Source organism: Heterostelium album, assembly GCF_000004825.1.
Source record: "Heterostelium album PN500 unplaced genomic scaffold PPL_scaffold9, whole genome shotgun sequence".
Taxonomy (NCBI): Eukaryota; Evosea; class Eumycetozoa; order Acytosteliales; family Acytosteliaceae; genus Heterostelium; species Heterostelium album.
This window is the reverse complement of record NW_008805071.1, coordinates 701578-725446: the sequence shown is the minus strand read 5'-3', so window position 1 is coordinate 725446 and position 23869 is coordinate 701578. Positions and strand designations below refer to the sequence as shown.

At 34.2% G+C, this 23869-nt stretch overlaps 11 protein-coding genes across 11 annotated transcripts; 4 read left to right on the top strand and 7 right to left on the bottom strand.

Annotated features, from left to right (window-relative positions):
* Positions 1-7: 7 nt before the first annotated feature.
* On the top strand, positions 8-2323 carry PPL_08823 (uncharacterized protein; the record flags this gene model as incomplete). The annotated part of the gene is made up of 4 exons (XM_020579624.1): positions 8-26; positions 872-891; positions 1952-1994; positions 2238-2323. The coding sequence occupies 4 exons, from the start codon at positions 8-10 to the stop codon at positions 2321-2323; spliced, it is 168 nt and encodes a 55-aa protein (XP_020430299.1).
* Positions 2324-2871: 548 nt separating this feature from the next.
* Positions 2872-4806, top strand: phr2AB (protein phosphatase 2A regulatory subunit; the record flags this gene model as incomplete). The annotated part of the gene is made up of 6 exons (XM_020579623.1): positions 2872-2947; positions 3116-3397; positions 3530-3738; positions 3803-3853; positions 4379-4671; positions 4728-4806. The coding sequence occupies 6 exons, from the start codon at positions 2872-2874 to the stop codon at positions 4804-4806; spliced, it is 990 nt and encodes a 329-aa protein (XP_020430298.1).
* Positions 4807-5385: 579 nt separating this feature from the next.
* PPL_08821 (GTP-binding protein) lies at positions 5386-6792 on the top strand (the record flags this gene model as incomplete). The annotated part of the gene is made up of 2 exons (XM_020579622.1): positions 5386-6444; positions 6526-6792. 2 exons carry the CDS (start codon positions 5386-5388, stop codon positions 6790-6792), a joined length of 1326 nt encoding a protein of 441 aa, XP_020430297.1.
* Positions 6793-6876: 84 nt separating this feature from the next.
* On the bottom strand, positions 6877-10094 carry PPL_08820 (WD repeat WDR48 family protein; the record flags this gene model as incomplete). The annotated part of the gene is made up of 3 exons (XM_020579621.1): positions 6877-9146; positions 9269-9914; positions 10080-10094. 3 exons carry the CDS (start codon positions 10092-10094, stop codon positions 6877-6879), a joined length of 2931 nt encoding a protein of 976 aa, XP_020430296.1.
* Positions 10095-10534: 440 nt separating this feature from the next.
* PPL_08819 (uncharacterized protein) lies at positions 10535-11761 on the top strand (the record flags this gene model as incomplete). Its single annotated transcript, XM_020579620.1, has 3 exons — positions 10535-11387; positions 11476-11543; positions 11639-11761. 3 exons carry the CDS (start codon positions 10535-10537, stop codon positions 11759-11761), a joined length of 1044 nt encoding a protein of 347 aa, XP_020430295.1.
* Positions 11762-11811: 50 nt separating this feature from the next.
* On the bottom strand, positions 11812-13080 carry PPL_08818 (uncharacterized protein; the record flags this gene model as incomplete). Its single annotated transcript, XM_020579619.1, has 1 exon — positions 11812-13080. The coding sequence occupies one exon, from the start codon at positions 13078-13080 to the stop codon at positions 11812-11814; it is 1269 nt and encodes a 422-aa protein (XP_020430294.1).
* Positions 13081-13217: 137 nt separating this feature from the next.
* PPL_08817 (uncharacterized protein) lies at positions 13218-18065 on the bottom strand (the record flags this gene model as incomplete). Its single annotated transcript, XM_020579618.1, has 6 exons — positions 13218-13461; positions 13634-15386; positions 15472-16287; positions 16421-16906; positions 16968-17700; positions 18021-18065. 6 exons carry the CDS (start codon positions 18063-18065, stop codon positions 13218-13220), a joined length of 4077 nt encoding a protein of 1358 aa, XP_020430293.1.
* Positions 18066-18472: 407 nt separating this feature from the next.
* PPL_08816 (cytochrome c oxidase assembly protein) lies at positions 18473-18892 on the bottom strand (the record flags this gene model as incomplete). Its single annotated transcript, XM_020579617.1, has 1 exon — positions 18473-18892. The coding sequence occupies one exon, from the start codon at positions 18890-18892 to the stop codon at positions 18473-18475; it is 420 nt and encodes a 139-aa protein (XP_020430292.1).
* Positions 18893-19119: 227 nt separating this feature from the next.
* Positions 19120-20147, bottom strand: coxA (cytochrome c oxidase assembly protein; the record flags this gene model as incomplete). The annotated part of the gene is made up of 3 exons (XM_020579616.1): positions 19120-19179; positions 19250-19355; positions 19516-20147. 3 exons carry the CDS (start codon positions 20145-20147, stop codon positions 19120-19122), a joined length of 798 nt encoding a protein of 265 aa, XP_020430291.1.
* A 201-nt stretch (positions 20148-20348) lies between these two features.
* Positions 20349-21558, bottom strand: PPL_08814 (uncharacterized protein; the record flags this gene model as incomplete). The annotated part of the gene is made up of 3 exons (XM_020579615.1): positions 20349-20358; positions 20484-20702; positions 20723-21558. The coding sequence occupies 3 exons, from the start codon at positions 21556-21558 to the stop codon at positions 20349-20351; spliced, it is 1065 nt and encodes a 354-aa protein (XP_020430290.1).
* A 173-nt stretch (positions 21559-21731) lies between these two features.
* On the bottom strand, positions 21732-23808 carry PPL_08813 (uncharacterized protein; the record flags this gene model as incomplete). The annotated part of the gene is made up of 3 exons (XM_020579614.1): positions 21732-22051; positions 22140-23147; positions 23298-23808. The coding sequence occupies 3 exons, from the start codon at positions 23806-23808 to the stop codon at positions 21732-21734; spliced, it is 1839 nt and encodes a 612-aa protein (XP_020430289.1).
* Between the last annotated feature and the right edge of the window lie 61 nt (positions 23809-23869).

Genomic DNA, 23869 nt, shown 5'->3' with positions numbered 1-23869 from the left:
ATTTAAAATGAATATAATAATAATTGGTATATATATATATAATCTATTGAGATCTATCTAAATGTTTTTTCTTTTCTTAATAAACAAATTAAAACTCGAGAACTAATTAACTAACAAAACTAATAAACTAATTAAAAATAGAAATTTAGATAAATATTAAATGATACTAATATATAATATTATGGATTGATTGGAATAGTAATAGTTTAGTAAATTGAGAATAATTTATTTATTTGATTTGATTTGATTGATAGATTGAATTTGTATTTTTTAATTTTATTTTTTGTATATTGGATTAATAAAATAATGAATGTTTATTAATTTTTGATTTAATTTATACTATTAAAAGATGATATTATATTGATATGGATAATAGTACTGTTGGATTGTTCAATACATAATTTCTATTTATACAAAACGATAATACAATCAACACTGTATTAAAAAAAATAAAAATAAAAATAAAAAAGCACAGATGTCTGTGATAAATAAATAAGATTAACACACTAATATGAATCAAAATAGTAATCTGTTATTTTTTTTTCTGTTTGTATGTTTTTTTTTTTGGTTTGGTTAGGTTGGCATTGGGAAATCAATCAATTCAATCACTGTTTCTAAAACATATATCATATAAATATGATTGATAATATTACATTTTGGTTGAAGATAACAAAAAATAGGGATTTGTTTTGAAATAATTTAATAACATCCATTTTTTTTTTTAAAATTTTTTTTTTTTTTTTTTGTATTCGTTTGTGTTTTGAGTGATGATCAAACAAACAAAAAAAAAAAAAAGAAAAAAATAAATCAAAAAACTCAATTGTTTTTTTTGTTTTTCGCACATCAACAAATTTTTTTTTTTTAAAAAAAGATAGTAGATTTTGGATGATAGTTAGCGTAGAAAGATAGATAGAAATATAGAGAGTTTAGTTGTTTGTTTGTTTGCTAGTTAGTTATTAATAGTTACAAAGTTTAGTTAGATTCGATAGATAGGAGAATAAAGAAAGAGGAGAATATAGGAAAGAAGTGAAGATAGGAAGAAAAGAAAGTGGATTGCCAATCAATCAACCAATTAGTTCACCACCGAGTTTCATCAATTTGACACCCAACCACCTTTTTTTTATTTATTTATTATATTTATTTAGACTCATACAAAAATAGTTTAATACACTTTTTTATTTATTTAATCTTAGAAGTTACACAACACAAACAGGACAAAAGTAATTCAATAATAATAACAACGAGAATTAGTTAGTTCAGTCTATTTAATATCATCAATTCATTCCTTCCGACAACAACCTGTACATATAATATAATAGATATATAAAGATAGAATAGAATAGAATTGATTTTATTTTTTTAAATAGTTTTTTTACAATCCATTGAATAAATGTAAGTGATCAATCAATCAATAATTCATTCATACAATCAATCATGGAATTGAACTTTTTTAGAATGTTGAAAACAATATAATTGTAATCGTCGATCAATCAATCATGTCATTAGAAGATTGGAGAAGATAATTGAATTCATTCAAGATGATCAACAGCAAGGCGATGAAGAAATACAAAACCAAAAAAAAAAAAACAAAAAAGAAAAACAAAAAAAAGAAATGCTCTTCATACCCAAAATTTTTTAATTTTTTTTTGCTCTTTTGGTTTTGTTGTTTTTTTCTATTTATTTTTTTGGTTCACTCGCCTAATAAAAATAGTTGTACAAGATTAAGAAGAAGTTCAACCTTTATATTTATCTCTCTCTTTAAATCAAATTAAATTAAATTACTACTCTTATAAGATCAAACAACACAACAACACACACACCATTAATTAACCCACAACAACAACAAAACAACAAACACCACTAAAAAAAAAAAAAAAAAAAATTATTATTTATAAAAAAAAATAAAATAAATAGAATTGAAATAATTAATTGTATTTATTTTTTTTTTAAGTGGTTGGTATCACATTCACCATCAGTGGGTAGCAGTAGTGTATGTAATTTAGTTTAGGTTTAAACTTCTTCATTCTTGATACAACCACAACCATTCCATCAAAAAAAAAAAAAAAAAAAAAACAAAAAAAAAAAAAAAATAGAGAGAATTGGATTGAATTCAAACAACAAAGTTTTATCTTTATGCTCAATTCAATTAAATAATAATATTATATTTAATCAACATAACAAACAAATAATTGTTTCTCTTCTCTCCTTTTTTTGCTTTTTTGTTTTTTTTTTTTAAGCTTTTTGTTACTTCAGAACACAGACACCTGACCTGACCTTCTTTTTATCCAACAACATCAACATCCAACTCAACTCAATGCAATAAATTTATCTTTTTAAAAATTTTGTTTTTTTTTTTCGAATCCAAAAACAAAAAAAAAAAAAAAGTAGAATTTTTTGTTTCATATTAAATTTAAATCAGCCATTATATCAATTTAAAAATTCCATCTTCAAATCAACAGCAAAAAAAAAAAAATATATATTTTTTAAAACAAAAAACCAACTTGAAGAAGACTATACGAAATAAAACAAAACATACAGATCTAACATCATCCAGTTAATTATATTTATAGCAAACATAACATAGCATATCATCACATTTTTTTTTGTTTAGGTTCATTCTTTTTATTTTTTGTTTTTTTTTTTAGAAAAATTAAATTATTTTTTCGTATTTATCTTTGTTCGATTCAAATTCAATTCATTTGGAATTTTCACAATTTAGTAAAAGTAAATACTAAATTATAATATTATATTACCTTACTTTTTATTATTATTATTAGAGTTTGTTTGTTTGGAGTTAGTTAGTTAGTAAAGACAGTCAAGACAGTTAAGAGTTAGTTAAGCAACAGTAGTAGTATTGACCACACACAAACAATGTCGTCAGAACCACTTGAATGGAAGTTTAGTCAAGTCTTTGGAAACAAAGGACCATCCGATGATATTACAGATGGTAAGTGTTTTGAGAGAATTAATTTATTAGTTTGTTAGTTAGTTTGATCGATCGATCGATCTATCATTAGATCGAAGATCAAAAAAAAAAAGAAAAAAAGAAAAAAGGATGATGATTGATTAGTTATAACTTGTTTAATAACATTATTATTATTTATTTATTTTATAGTTGATGTAGTCTCAGCAATAGAGTTTGATAATACTGGTGATTATATTGCAGCTGGTGACAGAGGTGGTAGAGTTGTTCTCTTTGAGAGATCCTACGATAAACAGGCGAGTCAGAGTGGCAAGAAGAAAGATAACAAATTACCCGAATATAGATTCTACTCTGAGTTTCAAAGTCACGAGCCAGAGTTTGATTATTTAAAGAGTTTGGAAATCGAAGAGAAGATCAACAAAATTAAATGGTGTCCCAAACAGAATGATGCTCACTTTTTATTAACTACCAATGGTATGTGTATATTGTTATCTATAGTAGATCAACAACAACAAAAAGAGAAGAGAGTTGTCGTTGAAATTTAAAAGTGTACAGTGTGAAAAGGGTTATCTAATCTTTGTATATAATAATAATAAACTACTATAGATAAAACAATTAAATTATGGAAAGTTTACGAAAAAAAGATTAAGCAAATTGCAACTTCATCACCTGCTCCATCCAACGGAATCAATAGTTATAGCAGCAGTATTAAACTGCCAACAGCCAATAACAACCATATAAATAGTCATAATAATAATTTAAATAATAATAGTATATTTAAGGTAGAGTATAATCATCTATGTTGTTATTGGTTGGTTTGTAATATTAACGATTTTTTTATTTATTACCTTTTTTAAATTATTTTATTATTATCATTAGATCCCACGTTTACAAGTTAGAGAGACAGTGATTACTGCGCAACCAAGAAAAGTATATGCCAATGCACATGCATACCATATCAATTCTATTTCATTAAACTCTGATGGAGAAACATATATCTCGTCGGACGATCTTCGAATTCATTTGTGGAATCTCAACAACAATCAGGAGTGCTTCAATGTCGTCGATATTAAGCCGCACAACATGGAGGACCTAACAGAGGTTATTACTTCGGCAGAGTTTCACCCGACATCGTGTAATATATTTATGTACAGTTCAAGTAAGGGAACCATCAAGCTTGGTGATCTTCGTTCCTCTGCCCTGTGCGACCAGCACAGCAAGGTGTTTGAAGAGGAGGTCGATCCCGCCACCAAATCGTTCTTCTCAGAGATCATCTCGTCGATATCCGACATCAAGTTCAGTCGTGACGGACGTTACATCCTGTCGAGAGACTTCCTCACCCTCAAACTCTGGGACATCAACATGGAGTCGCGTCCACTGAAATCCATCCAGATCCATGACTACTTGCGTCCCAAGCTGTGCGACCTCTACGAGAATGACTGTATTTTCGACAAGTTTGAATGTACCATCAACCACGACGGCACTCAAATGCTCACCGGAAGCTACAACAACTTTTTCCACATCTACGACCGCAACTCCAAGCAAGACGTTTGTCTTGAGGCATCCAGGCAAGCCATTAAACCAAAATCAAAAACATTGACCGGTAAGATGAAATTGCGTACCTCAAAGAAAGAGTCTAAAAGGCCTGATGACATTAATCCAGATACTATAGATTTTACTAAAAAAGCGTTACACGTTTCGTGGCATCCAAAGGAGAATTTAATCGCCATCGGTGCAAATAATACCATGTATCTATTCTCTGCAAACAGTTAAATATGCAATCACAACCATTAAAAAGAAAAAGAATAAAATCAACAACAACAACAACAACAACAGCAACAGCAACAACAACAACAGCACAGCAACAAGCAGCAGATCAATAATCAGAACAACAACAACAACCAACAACATCAATCAACTATAAAAATCACTATCATCGTCATCATCATCTCCAATCTCTCCTTTACAGCAACCACACTAATCTAGTCTCCATTGCTCTCTCACTCTCTCTCTCTCTCATTCCAACACCAACACTAAGTAATAATAATAATAACAATAATAATAATAGCTAAAAGACAACCAAATTTACCAAGTAGTATTAACATTCACTGAACACTGAATCCATCCTTTGCCAAACAAACATAAGAAACATTTCTATTTTAAAATAATGGTGAGAAACAAACAAATCTATCTATTTTTTAAAAAAACATCACTCTAAATCATTCTCTAACATTTTAATTTATTTAGTGTCAATGACTTTACCACAAATCATTTCTAAAGATAATATATACATCGTTATCATTCCTAACAAATAATATTGTTAAACAACAATAAACAAATATTAAATTAAAAAAATTATCTGATCATCTTTATTTTTTAAAATTATTATTCGGTTTTTCTTTTAGTTTTTTTTTTTTTTGTAAACCACATTAAATTAATTGATTCATTTTTCTTTGATAAATATGTTAACATCAAGTTTAAAGTCAATTAATAGTTTGCATAGTTTAAATAGAATAAATATCAATAGTAGTATAGGTGGTAGTAGTTATAGTTATGGATTTACAAATATATTTTCAAACTCTGTAGATAATTCATTGTTTCAACAAAACAAATGTTATTATGTATCAAAAGTAGAGAGAGAGTTGCAAAAGCAAAAGCAACAGAGATATAAAGCAATGATGAAACAACGTGCGGAAATCTTGGAGAACACAGATATCGATGCAATTCCAAAATCTGATATTGTATTCGATAAGAAAGTACCGAGGTTAGAGTTGATGATCGGTCAGAAACAAACGAATGTTATTAAGGAATCTGCTAGGTCACTGTGGCATAAAAGACAAAAAGACAATAACAATAACAGTAAAGATGATGAAGTTGATCAACAAGGAAAGAATGCACAGTTCAAACAAACAAAGTTTGAACAAAATGTTTTAAAGACGATAGAGGAGAGAAACGTTGGAAAGATCAAGATTTCGAAACCAGCAAGGGGAAAGACCAAACTGGATGTATTGAGAGATCGATCAAAGTTTAAACTACCAACCTACTTTCATTCGAAATTTGTTTATGTCGCTTCGGCAAAGTCAAAGGAATCGTTTATACCGGAGAAGTTGCCAGAGGTTGCTTTCATCGGTCGTAGTAATGTAGGAAAGTCGAGTATCATCAATGCAATCACACAACGAGGTCAAGCAAAGACATCGGATAAACCAGGTTTTACACAGAGCATCAATTGGTACGAGTTGGGATCCACTCTCTATATTGTCGATCTACCTGGCTATGGATTTGCATTTGCCAAGTCACAGAAAGTCGATCAGTGGAATCAGTTGACTCTCGAGTATCTCACCACAAGAAAATCATTGAAACGAGTATTTCTGTTGTTGGACGCGCGACATGGACTTAAAGAGAGTGATCATGAGATTCTAGAGATATTGGATAAAGAACATGTAAAAACACAGATAGTATTGACCAAAGGTGATTTAGTTGAACAAAAAGAAATAGCCAAACGTTTTACCTTGGTGACGGAGGTATGTGTATTTTTCAATTGACATTGACGCTCACTCATTGAACAATTATTAACTTGTTATTTAACTAATTGTTTTTCTTAGGAATTGAAAAAATATCATCATACACAGTTACCTGTTATATCGGTAAGTTCAAAGACATTTGGTGGAATTCCAGAGCTAGCTTCTTTGATTAAAGGATTTAAATTGCGTAAGAAACCAGAGGTAATAAAGCCAACCCAAGCGCCAGTTGAGAAGAGTCAAGTCAAAAAACCGAAATCAACAACTTCATCGACAAAGAAGAAAGAATTGGTGGCGTCAAAAAAGAAAGCAACTATTTCACCAGAGATTCAAAAATATATTAAAAAATAATAATGTTTAACAAATATACAATTATATCTTTTTGTTTGTTTGTACAATCTTTAATTTATAAAAGTTTTTTTTATACTAAAAAATCTACGACTCGTTTGTTGAAATTGATGGTTTGGGACTGGATGAAATGGAAAGACTGGGTGGCATCGCTCCTTCTTTAGGCAGTTCGTTGGCACCGTTGCTGATTGTAGAGATCATTGGAGATGATTTGTTATTCTTTCCGTTGATCACGTAGTCTTGATCGATTGTGTGTTGTCCAATCAATGAGGGTGAGGAATTTGCAGAGTTACTGTTGCTCTTTGAATTGCTGTTGCCGTTGGAATTACACTTGTTGGCACCATTGGCGGGCGCGGATGATGGTGTTGATCCAGTGATAGTTGGTGTCGTCACAGTGATCTTTTTGATTTGATTTAGTTTTACAAGTTTACGTAGTTCATTTTCATTTCCATAGGCAGGCTTCACACGATACGTCAACTGAATGTCATCACCAGACTTCCAAAAGAATGCTCTCACCGTAGACAGTGTGTAGGTTGGCAACAGCACCTTGTTGTCACAGAGCATCTCAATGTATTCCTCTACCAATGAGTTTGGCTCCAACAGTTTCAGTTTCCACGAGATATGGCCAATGAGCTTCCTAATCTGGGTGTGAGGAGCCTGGTTGAATTTGATGATGCCCTTGGCGATTGGAGATATATTCTTTTCATCGCTCGGTGACATCATAAAGTAGATGTCTTTGGTCTCTTTCTTCTGTGTTGGTCCACCAAAGAGGCAATCGTACACCCAAGTCGGAATGACATCGACCGATTCCAAACCAGTGAATTCACTCAAACGGATTCTAAAACTATTATTTACATTGTTGTCATCGAATATCACAATGGATGTATCCTTGGGTAATTCGAAAATCATTCTCTTGGGAGGCGCCTTGTTGGTTGACGATGGTGGTGCACCACTCATAGCAACTTTCTGTCTATTAGAGTCGTTATTATTGTTGTTGTTGGTCGACGATGGTACAGCTTGTTGTTGTGGTTCATCCTCTACAGAATCCACTGTATCACCATCATATTGATTACTATTTACATTGTTTTGACGATTATGTTTCTCTTTTACAAAATGAGAGAACAGTGAGGCTAGAACTCGTTCTCCTGTGTTATATAGTTCGTCTGGCTCGCCCTCTTGGAGAGTGACACCCAGGTTCGAAAGATGTGCATCGGCGCTAAAGCAATGGGGTGGTTCCATTGTGATGTTGATATTTCCCGTCTTGGTATCGACGGAAAGCCATTTCGGTATGCTGATGATCTCTTGCAATTCATTGACCTGCTTATCGAAATCCACTTTACCATAGTCACCAATCAGCTCGCCCTTTGTTATATCCCATAGTTGTACATTGTCGCTTGTGTCTTTGGTGAGGACATGTCTTCGATTATTCATTATGTGATGCTTTATCATTCCTGGACGTCCAGCGATCTTCATAATCGGTTCGTTGGCATTGAGAATCGCAGAGATGTTATTGACACTCTCCTCATCCTTGTCCTCATCGATGAAGCGTGGTTCAATCTTTTCTTTGGTGGCGCCATTCAACGACCAATTCTTAATCTCCGAGTCGGTAGTCGATACCCATATCGATTGACGCTGCTCGTCATGCACAATCTTGAGCACTGGATTCGCTTCCTTGCAGACAAGAGTCGACTGGAATGTCTTGAGGTCGGTCGAGTATATCAATCCGTCACGTCCGCCGGAGTAGACGTGAGAGAATGTCGGCGACACGGCCAGACTCCACACCGAGTCCGTATGAATATCGTCAAAGCTGTGTATGCATCGCTGCATACCGATGTCCCAGAGTCGGAACGATCCATCGCTACTTGCAGACAGACATCTTCTGCTGTCCGACGAGATGATGATCGATCTAACATTGTCGGTATGTCCCTTCAACTTGAATATCTTCTTGCCACCGACGACATCCCACGCTCTAATAGTTCGCTCGGTCGAACCGGCCAACACCAACGACGCTTCATTGTTTATCGCCAAGCTGTATATCGATATATTATCACCACCTGCTCTCGCTATATTGAATTGTGGTACATAGTTATTTGATAATCCATTGTTTAATGATGTCGATGCAGTTGTTGTTGTTGATGATGTAACACCATTTCCATTTGACAATGTTCCAGTTGGTGTAAATACATTAAGATCCCATAGAACAATGTGAGAATCCAAACCTGACGATGCGAAATAGTTGGCATTCGGAGCATATGCCAATGCTTTAACATAATCTTCATGTCTTCTCTCTGTTCTCAAACATTCACCACTGTTTGTATTCCATACTTTTATCGATGAATCAGATGATCCTGAAACCACTATTTGATGTTGTTATTGTTCATAATAATAAGATTAGATAATTAGATAAGATTTATATAAGATTTAGATTAGATTTAGATTAGATTTAGATTTAGAGATTTAGAGATAATTAGATAATTACATATAGATTGTTTTGGATTTATAAATATATCATTGACCCAATCGTTATGACCTTCGAAGCAATGTTTGTGTTGTACGCTATTGGTTTGATGATCTACGCTCCACAGCTTCACAGTTGAATCTCTGCCAGCCGAGTAGAGTTGACTACTCTCATTATCAAATACGAGTGAGTTGATACCAAAACAATGTTTATCGCCTCGGACATCACCAACCGAGTAACTCACTTTATATCTTGCTGGTTTACTTCTAATTGGTTTATGTAAAAGTGTATGTGAATTCATATGATCTTCACTATTATTATGTGTTAAATTACTACTATTATTATGATTTATATTACTATTAATTGTACTATTATTTATATTATTATTATTATTACTATTATTATTATTATTATTATGTAAATTGTTATTTTTTTGATTCTGATGTTGTTGTAATTGTAATTGTAATTGCTGTTGTTTATACAAATGATTATAATTACTATAGCTATTCTGGTTTGAGTTTGATGATGTATTGTTGTTTGCTGAGTTTGGTATTTGTACAGCAGAAGATTGACCGTTACTTTGTTGTTGCTGCTGTTGTTGTTGTTGTAGTAATTTTGCTTGTTTAAGTTGTTTATACTTTTCGGGACTTGGTGAATAATGTAACATCTTATAAAAAAATAAAATAAAATTAAGAATAGAAAACAAACAAATGTATATAAAACTATATATTATATAACTAGGTTAAAGAATTGAAAATAGAAAGCTAGAGATAGATTGATAGATAGATAGATATTAATATTAATTGCAGAACATCAAATTAGAGATCTATACAACTGGAGTAAACATAGTTATCAACTTGGTTTGATTCTAGAGAAAAAAAAAAATTAACATTTTCAAAAAAATTAATTGTATTTTTAAAAAATTGAATTTTTCTTTCTTTGACTCAACACTGCTTACATCTAATCGCTAGGATTGCATCAAGCAGTCCAGGTTAACTATGTTTACTTAAGTTACTCTCATCAAATACTCATTATATAAGAATAATTAAACAGTTGGTATTATAATTATAATCTGAGTTTAAAAAGAATAAAAAAATATAATATTATTATAATTAGTTATAATAAGTCATTAAAGATAACTTAACTTTTCAAATTTAAAAATTAAATTTTAATTTAAAATATTTGATGTGATGATCATGTTTTGATTTGATTTGTTTTGAATTTAATTAATTTTATTTATTCTATAGTAATTTATTAATTGTTTTGTGTGTATATATATATAATATAATGCCAAAGAAAATATTATCAGATTCAGAGGATGATGAGATTGATACTAGTACTAGTATCAAAAGAAATACTAGTTCTAGAGCTAGTACTTCTTCAAAGGTGAAACCAAAGGCAGCTGTCTATTCAGATTCAGAGTTGACAGACGACGGATCGTCTTCATCGAGTAGCTACGAGACCGATAAGAAGAGTAGAAGTAGCACGCCATCTGTTTCATCATCTTCAAACACACCGTCGAGTCAAGAGGATTCCGACAATGAAGTAGAGGTAGAGGTGGAAGATGTGGTAGAAGAAGATGAAGAATCAGAACCACCCAAAAAGAAAGTAAAACAAATACATAACACAACTACATCATCATCAAAAAATAATAATAATAGTACACCAAGTAAATCAAAACCATTAAGTTCAAGAAGACAACCTACAACATCAACAACTAAAAATACCACCAAAAAGTCAAGTAAAACAAACAACAATAATAATAAGATGTCAGATGATGATGATGATGATAATGATAATGATAATAATGATAATGATAATGATGATGATGAAGATCAAGATGTAGATGTAGATATTCTAAGTAATGATGAAACACCAACAACAAAGAAGAAACAACAACAACCATCGACACCTATATCCGGTAGATTCAAAAAGGGTGGAGGTAGTAACAAGAAGGTTTCACCACAAAAGACAGGCTCTACAGCATCACCAGTGCCAATACAAAATCTAGTACATCCTTTCAAGAATCCATCGTTTGAATTCTCAGTGATCGACAACAAAAAGAAACAAACATGGAAACCCATCAAACAAATATTGGCCAATGAACAATATAATCTATTACCTGCCAATTTTCCAACTTGTAAGTTCATCGCCATCATCAATCATCAATCATCATCATCCCCCTAACATAGACAAAAACATTATATTAACAATCATTCTTTATCTAGATGTAAATATTCAAGTTTCACCATCATTAATACCACCAAAGAAATATTGTGATATAACAGGTTTTGTTGTAAGTTATAAATATATATTATTCATATTCTATTCTTTAAGGAAAAAAAAAAAAAAACCAAAAGTACTAATACATCAATTATATATATATTATAGGCAAACTATACAGACCCAAAGTCAACTTTGAGATATTGTAATTCTTCAGTTTATTCACAAATCGAAAAGTATCCCGATAATGTAAAGCAGTCTTATATAGCACTAAGAAAGATGTTGAGATGATAATAATAATAATAAATAATGGATTGGAGGTTGGTTGTTACATTTACAATTTATCGACTATAATGATGTTGCTGTGTTTGTTGTTGTTGTGGTGGTGGTGGTGGTGGTTGTTGGTAGTAATGATGATGATGTTGATGTTGATATCCATCCCTGTTGTTATGATAAGAATCATATGGTGGTTGTTGTTGTCTATTGTCGTGTTGTGGTGGTTGTTTTTGTTGCCATGTATTATAATTATAATCAGAGTGGTGATATTGTTGTTGCCATGAGTTATAATGTGATTGTTGATGTTGTTGTTGTTGTTGTTGTTGTGACCAACCATTGTTGTTTCTCTGATTGTTATAATAATCATTCCAAGACTGACGATTATTATCTTCAACTGTTGCAGCAGCAACAACAGGTTTCTTCACTGGCGAAGTAATAGTATTATTATCATCACTTTCCTTTGCTTGTTGAGATGCTGGTAATGATGATGTTGATGTTGATGGTTGTTGTTTTTGTTGCCAATTATTATGTTCTTCCCATCTCTTTCGCTCTTCCCATTGCTCCCAACGCTTACGCTCTTCCCATTCACGATATTCTTCTCGCTTCCTATGCTCCTCCCATTCCTCCCAACGTCTACGCTCCTCCCATTTCCTGTATTCCTCTGAACGGTTGTCATGATGCCATGTCGAACTCTCTTGAGGTCCAGGCTGCCAGCTATCTGCAACGGCGCTATCACTCTTCCAGCTGTCTCTACTACTATCGTACGATGCTCGAGATTGCGAGTGAGATGGTTGTTGTGAGTGTGATGCTTGATATTGTTGCCATTGATTATATTCTGCTGTCCTTCTCTCATCCCAACGATTATGATTATCATAATCATTGTATCTGCTATGTTCCTGTGGTGGTGGTGGTGGTGGTGGTGGTTGTTTGTGATAGTTGGTAGCAGCGGCAGTAGCATTAGTAGTCTGTTCATTTGGATATACTGGAGCTCTATTATTATCATATACAGGTTCTCTAATTGGAGAATGTTGTGTTTCTCTTGCCTGTGAGTGCGGTCTTTCTCTTGATTGTGAAACTCTTGATTGTGAAAGTCGCGATTGAGATTGTCTTTCTTTTTTGACGATTGGCGGACTTTCATCGCCTGAATTGTCCCAGTTATTACAACCATAGTCACCGCTGTCGTAGGAAGAAGATCTCGAAAGACTGGGTCGTGCTTTTCCAGAGGATGTTGTTGATGCTCCCTGATTGCTCTTCTTGTCCCTGAGAGGTTCGGTCTTGATGAGAAGGAGTCCGATGAGCGATCTCTCAAAGATCGAATCGTCTTTGAATGGCATACCTTTCAGCTTGTGTTGAAGCACACTGAGCAGTGACTTTGTCGGGTTGGGAACGATAAACAGCTCGTCGGCAAACGGTTCGCCAGGAGCGTGTGTCTTTATCGGGGTATGGTTAACGAGTACTTGCTTCTGAGCCATCAGAGTCTTGTAGATGGTGTCATAGGTCGACTTGGTAGCTTCGGTTGGCAACAACAAGAAGCTGGCACGCACTCTCGAGCTGGAGTTCTTGTCGATGTCTTCGATGAACGACGCGAAACTGCCGAAATGTAGGAACGAGCGGAAGACAAACTCGCGCGGGAAATTGTCGATCGTCTCCTTGAAAGAGGTGGCGCCATTGATGTAGTAGAAGCCGCTGTTAAAGTATTCTTTGTTGTTGGCGGACTTGTTGCAGTTCAAACGGATGTTCTCGATGACCGGCGTTGGCAAAGCTGGTGACTTGTCGCCGGGACTGTTGTTGTTGTTGTTGTTGTTGTTGTCTTTGGCGGGTGGGATTGGTGGCGAGTAAACATTGTCGAAACTGTTCTCGTGATCGGTCCACGAGAAGTTTTCATACTCTGCATCATCGTAGATATTGTAGCTAATGGAAATCTCATTGGAGCGGTCCAGTTTCGGTGGAGCATCTGAGGAAGCAGCGGGACCAAGTGAGACACTCGGATTGAGATCCTCGTTGATCTTCACCTTCTCAAGCATGATATCACCTTTCTTTGTCTTTTTCATGTAGACCGCATTGTCCTCCGGTAGAACGATGCTTGTGATCGACTTTTTGATGATGTCTTCACGCAGACTCTGTAGTTCCTTTGGAGCCAACTCCTCTGGCGACTTGAACACCAACTCGATCACCGAGATCTCATAACACAAAACTATTGCACGTAGTTCATTATTGTGAATGAGATTGTAACTCAGACTTCTCGCTCTATTCTTATAGTCTTGTGGGAACGACACATGCAGCTGATCTTCAATCTTCCTCGCCAATTCATTGATCTCCTTGGGATCTTCGGTGACCAATCTCGTTTTCGGTATGAAAAGTGGTAGTTCCAATGGAGGTATTGGTAGCAACACCAGTTTTGGAATGGGTGGAGTTGGAGGAGAAGGTGGTGTTTGTGCTGGTGATGGTGGTAATGGAGTTACATGTATTTGTTGTTGTTGTTGTTGTTGTTCATGGGTAGTAATTTGTTGAGTTTCCATTGGTTGTGGTTGTGTTTGTGTTTGTGTTTGTGTTGGTGTTGGTGGTTGTATTTGTGTTTGTTCTTGTTGTGGTGGATAAGATGATTGTAAATCCATTGATGTTGGGAATGGAGATATTGATGCACCAAAGATATGGTCAGTAGTGATTTGAAACTCGGTTGGCAACATCTCCTGAATGGAGGAACTCAATGACATGTTATCATCAGAGAAGTACTTTTGTCCCATAATATTCAAAATGGCTTCGTTGATCGTTGGAATATTTGAGATATCATGATTGAACCTGACTTCAGAATCAATTTGATTGGTATATGGCCAACCCATGGAATGTGGTTCAGTGATTTGTTGTAAATCTGAATTCTGTTGCTGTTGTTGTTGTTGATCTGGTTGTTGTTGAATTACACTACCAACAGCAATTGCAGATGTTGGTTGTTGATATGATTCTTCAGTTTGTGAAGGTGGTTGTGGTGTTTCTTGTAGTGGCTGAGGATGTTGTTGTTGTTGAAGTGAAATTGGTTGTGACTGTAATGGTGGAGTTATATCCATTGGCATAACGTCATTTGATACCAGTTGTTGCTGTTGCTGTTGTTGTTGTTGTTGTTGTTGTTGTTGTTGTTGTTGTTGTTGTTGTTGTTGTTGTTGTTGTTGTTGTTGTTGTTCAGGAGGAATTAGAGTAGGAGCACTACTTGGAATTGGTGATAAATGAGGTGATATCACCGGTGTTGTATTTGTTTGTTGATTGATATTATTATTGTTATCGTTTGGAGTAGGACAATCTGGAATGTGAGAAGTTTGTTGTTGTAAATCTGAATTCTGTTGTTGTTGTTCTGGTTGTTCTGGTTGTTCTAGTTGTTCTGGTTGTTCTAGTTGTTCTGGTTGTTGTTGTTGTTGTTGTGGCTGTACATTAGTGGTTGTTGTTTGTGTTTGCATGGTTTGAGAACTAGTCTGCAGACTGGCAATCAATTCCTCGTGTTCTCTTATCAAATGTTCATTGTGTTTATCGATGCTTTGCTTTAGCTTTTCATGATTTTCTTTCTTCTCGTTGATATCCGCTAAATACACCTGATATTCGGCATCAATCTTTTCCTGTTGCCTTGCATTAAACTCTTTAATAAACTCTTTATCTAAAGTAGTAAACAATTGTATTAATAATCAATTATTACTCTTCAATCTCTATTGTATTAATATATTTCAGTTTCAAACACTTACTAAAAGGTTTAGATAAGGAATTGGAAAATAAAAGTCTAACACGATCTCTATTGTCTAAACTATTTGGCAAATTGGAAACACTTGATTTAAGTGGTGGACTATTGCTATTGCTATTGTTATTGCTGTTATTATTACTATTGTTATTATTGTTACTATTGTTATTGTTATTGTTATTATTATTACTATTAGATTGAACACTACCTGCATTTCCACTTGATACATTATCATCGTTATGGTTGTTGTTGTTATTATTATTATTTACATTTAAGTTCTCACTTGATTTGTTGATTTGACTACCACTACTACTACTCTTTGATAGTTTAGCACGCTCCTCTCTTTCTTGTTCGATTGCTTTCTTCCTCGCATTGGAATCCTCTTTGATATTCTTGAGTAGTGATAGCTGCTTCATGATCTCCTCTGACGATTTCTTTGGTGCGTGTTTGGCGCTTCTGTCACGTGGCTTGAAAACGTCGGTCGGGGTCGGTATGATTTCTGGCTGAGTGAATGGCCACTTTCTCTTGTAGGTCGACGGTGTATTGCCATTATTATTGGTTGGAGTGGTTTCACCAACCTTCTGAGGTGGTGTCTTCATCTCATTCAAAATATCATTCAAATTATTTGAGGATGAAGAAGAAGAAGATGAACTTGATGATGATGAACTAGATGACTTTGTCCTATTAAGTTTCAATGCTATATTAACACTTCTATTCTTATCTTTATCCTTAACCTTATTCTTATCTTTGTTGTTGATACTGCTGCTGCTGTTGTTGCTGTTGCTGTTGTTATGGTTTTTGTTGTTTGTCATGGTTGGAGTTGCTTTCTTTGGAGTTGTGTTGTTAACACTTGTTGATATTCTTTTTTGTATTGTTTTTGTTAGTTATTCCACTTTTAGCTTTTTTCTTCTTGAAATCTCCATCACTTTCACTGTCACTGTCACTGTCGCTATCACTATCACTATCGCTGTCACTTTCAGAGTAATCTGAACCACTGATATCACTATAACTACTGTCGCCATCGCTGTAACTATCGTCGCTACTACTGAATATTCTTCTCTTGACAGGCAACTTCTTGGGTGTTGGATAGTTGGTTATCGTTCTCTTGCTGGCTGCAGCAGGTGATTTCGATGTTTTGTCTTTCGGATGCTTCAGCTGAATATCGCTGTTGCTGTTGTTGCTGTTGCTCTTTGTAGGTGTCCTTGGGTAGTCGCCAAGTGTCTTCTTCGCCTTGGGTGGTGTCTTTAGCACGTTGTTGTTGTTGTCATCAACGATTGCCTTCTGCTTCTTTGGTGTTCTCGACATGTTATCCAACCCACTTCCGTCTGGCGCCGCTCTCTTTGTAGGTGTTGTTATTGACGTTGTTGACTTTGTTATGTTATTCAATCCACTTCCTGTATATTCTATACTCTTTATATTATCTAAATTGTCTGTTATTGCTTCTGATGTTAGAATACATAGATATGGTTGTTGTTGTTGTTGTTGTTGTTGTTAACTACTTACTTGCTAAATTCCTATAGTATGCTTTCTGCACTGAATTCTCTTTAAAATCCTCGATGAAGATGGTGATGTGACTGACGTATGAGCAATGTGGACATACGAATGCGTCGAGAAGTTGCGATTGCTCTCTGGTGAGGTCGACACAGGGACCGTGAAACCAAATGCCACAACGCTCACAGCACAACATGAATCCATACTCTGGTCGTCTGCAATAGCAGTGAAGTTCATCTGTTGTTTCCTCTTGTGACGATAATGGTGTAGTTGTTGTTGTTGTTGTTGCTACTGCTGGTGCTAATGCTAATGCTGATAATGGTACACTACCACTACCACTGCTACCACTTACACTAGATTGTAAATGTTTAAAATAAAGCAAATTGAAATAGCTATTATTTTGTACTCTATCTTTCATTCCATTACCACTGCCACTGCCACTGCTACCAAAGTGGTGATCAAAATGATAGTTATCATGTTCATTATCTACAGGTACAATACTACGACATTGATTCTGAGTGTAAGAAGACAGAGCATCACCATTATTCATCTTCATTTCATTGTCATTATCTTTGCCTTTATCTTTGCTTTTATGTTTATCTTTGTGTTTATCTTTATCGCCATTAGAGCTATTATAATCTATTGTATTGTAACTATGATTATAATTGTAATTGTCATTGTTATTATCTGAATATGAAGATGTTGAAGTGGTAGTCGTAGTTGTCGTTGTTGGTTTCGTTGACATCTATAATATATTAATCGATCAAGAATGAATAAAAATAATCATATAAGATCAAAAACAATATTAGTATTAGTATATCATATCATTTAATCATTCATTTTATGTTAACAATTGTTAAATTGTCATCATCATAATCATCATTATCGCCATCATCATTATCATCATTGTACTATCATACTAACATTATTATTATCTTCGAATATTGAAGTCATTAAGGTTTTAATTAAATATTATATAAAAATATTCATATAAGTAGAATGTTACTACTACCAATGCAAACACTCATATTAATTTCTTTAAAGAATAATTGGTTAAAATATTACTAAAATATTGGTGGTGGTGACCTTCACTGCTCTGATTAATGACATATGTATTTTTTTGCCAAAAAATCCAACTTCAAAAAAATTTATCTTTATTTTTCACTTACTAAAATTGGACAAAGAAATCATCAATTAAAATATTTCTAAAAATAGTTGAAAAAAAAAATTTCTTTAGAAAATTGACAAGAAATGTAGTGAAGTTCATTGTTTGTTGTTCGAGTTAGAATAGAATAACAAACTTTTAATGAAAGCTAATGGAAAAGTGAGATAATATTGATTTATATCTTTTACCACATACCAGTTTCTCAAAGCATCTCTTGAGTTACCGTGCTCGCGAGAAATCTGTTTACGTTCCCGCAGTACCAAAATGTCAAATTTACAAGTATCACTTTTTTGAAAGAAATTTGACTCCTGAGAGAGATTTGGTTTCAAAATCATTATCTTTTTATATTTATTTATTTTGGTAGTTTCTTTAATTCATGAAGTAACCATATGGCAACGGAAAGAAGTGTGAGAGAACCAGCTTGATGAGTGGCTGCCAACGGCGTTGGAACAAAGGTCAGTAATGTAGAGATTCCCAGGATGACTTGAGCAGTTCCGACTGCGGCCAGAGTGTTGGCGGCAGCACGTGCGCGTGGACTGAGTCCGCGACGACCACGATAGGCAAGTGCAGTCAGTCCCAAGATCGATGCGTAGGTGACGGTCGCCAGCACACGATGTTGGAATTGCACGGTGACATCGTGCTCAAACATGTTCTTGTAGGCGGGCTTGATGCGCGGATTGATCAGATCCTCTGGCACCCACTGGCCACCCATCAACGGGAACTCATTGTAGATCAAACCGGCATCCAAACCGGCAACGAAAGCACCGGACATTGCAGTGATGAAAATCAGTGCCGCAACGGGTGTAGCGAATCTTCCGACTTTGCGCGCCAGTTGCTGGCTGGCTGCAGGCGCCGACGCCAACTGCGACTTGACCAGTGCCGAAAGCTTCGGAGACACCAAATCCAGACCGATCCAGAGCAGCGATGAGTAAATAACGAAAGCGGAACCCAAGTGTGCTGCCAGACGGTATTGGCTGACACGCGGAACCTCGCCAACAATCAGCTTCTCGTCGAGTCCCGACTTGACCATGTACCATCCCAACGCACCTTGAGCACCACCTAACAAGAAGATGGCAGTCAATTTCTTTCCCAAAGATCGATCGATATATCCCTTCTTCAAGTAATATACGAATGGGAAGAAGAAAACGACACCAATCAATCTACCCATCAATCTATGTGAATATTCCCAAAAGAATATCTTTTTAAATTCTTCAACTGTCATTCCTTTATTTAACCTATAGTTATTGTGTTTTTTATAAACATGTTTTTGTTAGAATATATTGTTTGTTGTTGTTGTTGTTGTTGTTGTTGTTGTTGTTGTTGTTGTTGTTGTTGTTGTTGTTGTTGTTGTTCTGGTTGTTGTTGTTAGAATAAAGATTATTAGTTTCGACTTACTTTTGATATTCAGGATATTGTTTATATCTATTGAATTCTTCTTCCCATTCCTCTTGAGATAAAGGTGGAATTGCACCAACGATTGGTTTCCACTCGACCATTGATAGACCGGATTCAGTGAGTCTTGTGATACCACCAACGACAACCATTGCACCTGTCAATGCAGCTGAAAACAATAACCATCTACCAACTCTTTTTCTACCTATTTCTTCTTTATCTGTTTGTTCATTATTATTCGATTCTTCATTTACTTTTTCTTGATTATTCTTCTCTTGTTGATTAACATTCTCTTGTTGATTACTTGAATAATATCTCTTATTATTGTTATATCTATTACTTATAATATTATTATTAAATAATCTATTTATATTTGAAGAATTCTTACTATTATTATTTATATTTAAAAATGTATTATTATTATTATTAATATTACTAAATGATTGTAATCTATTCTTTGATTGATCTTTAAATTTGATTGAAGATGCTAATGACGATGATGATGTTACAGTCGATGTTGATAATGTAGTGAAAGATGCTCTACTAATTGCATTATTACTACTACTACTACTACATGTCGATCTCACTTTTTGTAATACATTAATATTTATATTTGACTTATATAAAGATAACATTTTATATTATCAGATATCTATCTGATCAAAGTCAGGTGGTCAGTAATTGTAATTGTTTATACTGAAAAATCAATCACACACAACCACAAATCTTATTCTGGAATCACTGGTGATCATCATTTTTAGTTTTTATAAAATTTTTATTTACAATTATGAGTAATCATTAGTTGTCACAAAGACAAAGCTGGTTGACGATGATGTTTATAAATATCTTTATTGTATTGATTGTATTGATTGATTATGATTATTATTATTATGATAATGAAATTAAGAAATCATACCATAAAGAAATGATTACTATTCGCAGTGGGAAGTAGAGTAGTCTACCTATCATACCTTCGTAGGTACTCTTTCGGTAGAGTTTGATCAGTTTGTTGGGGAATGAGAGGAGTGTGTTCTCGTCGAAACTCGATACTCTGTCGATGATTGTTAGCTGTAGTTGATTGAATGCAAATGTGAATGCTTGTATCTGTGTCTGTAGGAGAACCAATCGTTGTGTGAATAGCACTGCTACCGTAGATGCCAGTGTAACGGGTAGCAGAGGTGATCGATAAACTAGATACTGCAATATATACACTAGGAATTGCTTACGATCGGAAACACTACCGCTGCTGTAGATCATCGCATGATTGGTATACTGGCGCTGCTGATAGTTAAACAACAGACAATAGACACTGGCATACAACAAGTAGAAACAAACATTGCTCAGTGCTTGCAGCAGATACTTTTGCAACACCGGTGTCGTAAGTGCTGGATAGCTTCTATACAACGATGGCGGTATCACTGTTCCATATACCTCTTCAATTGATTTTTCATAGAGATTGACACGATATATTATATTCGATTGTTTAAGATGATCATTACCTTTCTTGTTAATAATATTACTAGTATTGTTGTTGTTGTCGTTGTTATGATGATAATAATTCTTATTATTATATTGTTGTTGTTCATTTAATTGATATACAATCTTTAGTTGTTGTGAATGAAAATCTATGTAGGTAGATGAGATGGCGATGATTACTATGGCAAGTAGGAGCTTGATGTTGAATAGCGATAGTTGAACGTTGTATTCGTAACGTTGGCGACTCTCGATCGAACTAAAGATAAAGTCGGTGCCGAGCAGTATGTAGACCACCGATACCAATGCAACATTAGAGAGCAGCTCCACTAGGAAACCCCGAGCGAATATCGACCAACCAAACTCATCGATAAAGCATTCCTCTACGACACGCCGACGTTTGTCTACGACCGTCGCCGACTGTAATCTCCACAGGTACGAATGATATCGTTTAAGTATCGGGTAGATCTGTCTACGTAGTCGCCATAACTCTATAGGATAGACTGTGAATGAACTTATCAAAACTGAAACCAAAAGTGATAATATACTATAAAACAATTGTTGTTGTTCCATTATTATTACATTGTATATTAAATTTTTGAAAAAAAAAAAAAACAAAAAAAAAAAAGGTGGAATGGAGTGGAATGAAGCCGGAATGGAATGGAATGAAGAATATTTGGATTGTTTGTTTCCACTTAACTTTTACAACTACAAATGATGTTATGTATGGTTATAAAATATTTATTTTATATTAATGCTTTTTTTGATTGGAGTTTATTATTGTTATTATTTTCTTTTAGATTATCTGGTAAATCTTTTAAATCATATGATTTGAAATTGAAATGTTTTAACTTCATTCGACCATCCGCTGCTTTGGTGGTATCTAAAAGATACTCTTGTATACCACAGTTATGAACATTCTCCAGCGCCAACACACCTTTCTCATCGAGATGTTGGAATAGACTTCTAAATAGTTTGTAAGGAACCTGATGTGTAACCACCAATACATTCCTACCGGCATAGTCTCTAGATAGTTTCTCCAAAAAAGAATGTACTCTTTCTTCAACTAATGAAAATAACAATTCGATGATCGATCATTTGTTGTTAGAATAAAATAACAAGATTTCTATTTACTTATCTATCTATCTACTTACCATCACAATAGTTCTCACCTGATGGCATCTTATACCAGTATTTACCTTCACGCATACGCGTCTGGTATTCGCGCGGGAACGTCTGCTTGATAGCCTCTTCGGTCAGGCCGTGGAAATTGCCAAATTCCTTTTCGCGCAACCAATTGCTGGTGTATCGCTTCAGTTTGTATGGCAGTTGATTGATGATTTCCTCGGCGGTGTCGATCGCACGGATATAAGGTGAACTGAAACAAATGTCGAATTTGGCGGTCGTCGCTAGATAGCGGCCTGTCTGCTGACTTTGCCATCGTCCTAGCGCCGTAAGTTTTATGTCGGCATCTCTGACACTCGATGTCAAGAGAATATCGATATCCTCTTTATTCGGTAGATCGAGCTGTGCGTTCTGTTCCGACTGACCGTGTCTAACGATCACCAGTCTGGTTGGCCACTTTGGTTTCACCTTTGTACCGCCATTGATATAGGGCATTGACAACGTACGATTGAGACCTACTGGTTTGAAACTATCGATATTGCAAGTCATGAGTGGCAGTTGACTATCTTCGTGTACTCTCGAACTAGATGGTGTCTTTATCAAGCCTGTCATTATCTTTGTCTTTAATCTCTTAATGACAGGTGTAGAATCGAAATGTTGATTCGTAACATTATTACTATTATTATTACTACTATTAACATTAACATCATTCAAATTAAAAGTACTATTATATGCTCTTTTCAAAGGTGTTTCACCAAATTCTAATTTAGGTGTTGATGAAATACTATTATTATTACTATTATTACTATTATTACTATTATTACTATTATTACTATTATTACTATTATTACTATTATTACTATTATTATTGTTGTTATTATCAATATTGTTATTGCTGTTGTTGTTGTTTTTTGTTGTCGAAGTGGTTGTTGTTATTGCATTTTGTACGGTTTCTTCTTTAAATTCACTTAGAAGATGTACATCTGTTATTAATATTGGTTCAATCGGTGAGTTATCATCGTTTGTTGGCATATTCTCTATTTTGTGTAGAACTGATTCCGTAGATGGATGTACTCTTCCCAGTAGCAAGAACTTATTGTCAAGAGCATCCGCAGAATCCAGCGAAAATATTAACTGATTGTACCTTCCCAAACCAAAAAGACCTCTCTTATTAAACCTTGATTTACTCTCTTTAAGTAGCTTCTTGAATTCACGATCTAAATGAACACTACCACCACCAGCCTTCTCTTTATCATCTGTAATCTCCAATTGTTCATCGATATCATCCTGATCGAGGTCATCGTTAAAGAAGTAAGATGAATTTTCAATGAATGTATTGGTTTTTGTAAATAATGATGGTACTGTAGTTGTAGTAGTAGTAGTTGTTATTGTATTATTATTATTATTATTATTATTATTATTATTATTGTTATTATTATTATTATTTAAACTAAATCTACCGGTTTGAATGAATAGACTTTTTATTATTCTATGTATGAGAGTGTCGTTGTATCTATGAAGATTAAGTTGTTCTAAGAATCTATTGACGATGCCTGGAGATTGATCATTGAATAACTCAATTACAATTCCTCCGACTGTTGTTACTAATAATACATATTGATTAGTGGTGGTACCATTAACTTCACTAATTAATTGATCTTCTTTATTATTACTATTACTTTTAAGATTATTATTCATTTAAAAAACACTCAATTAATAACTTGGTGTATGAAAATACAGATAATGAAATCAAATACTT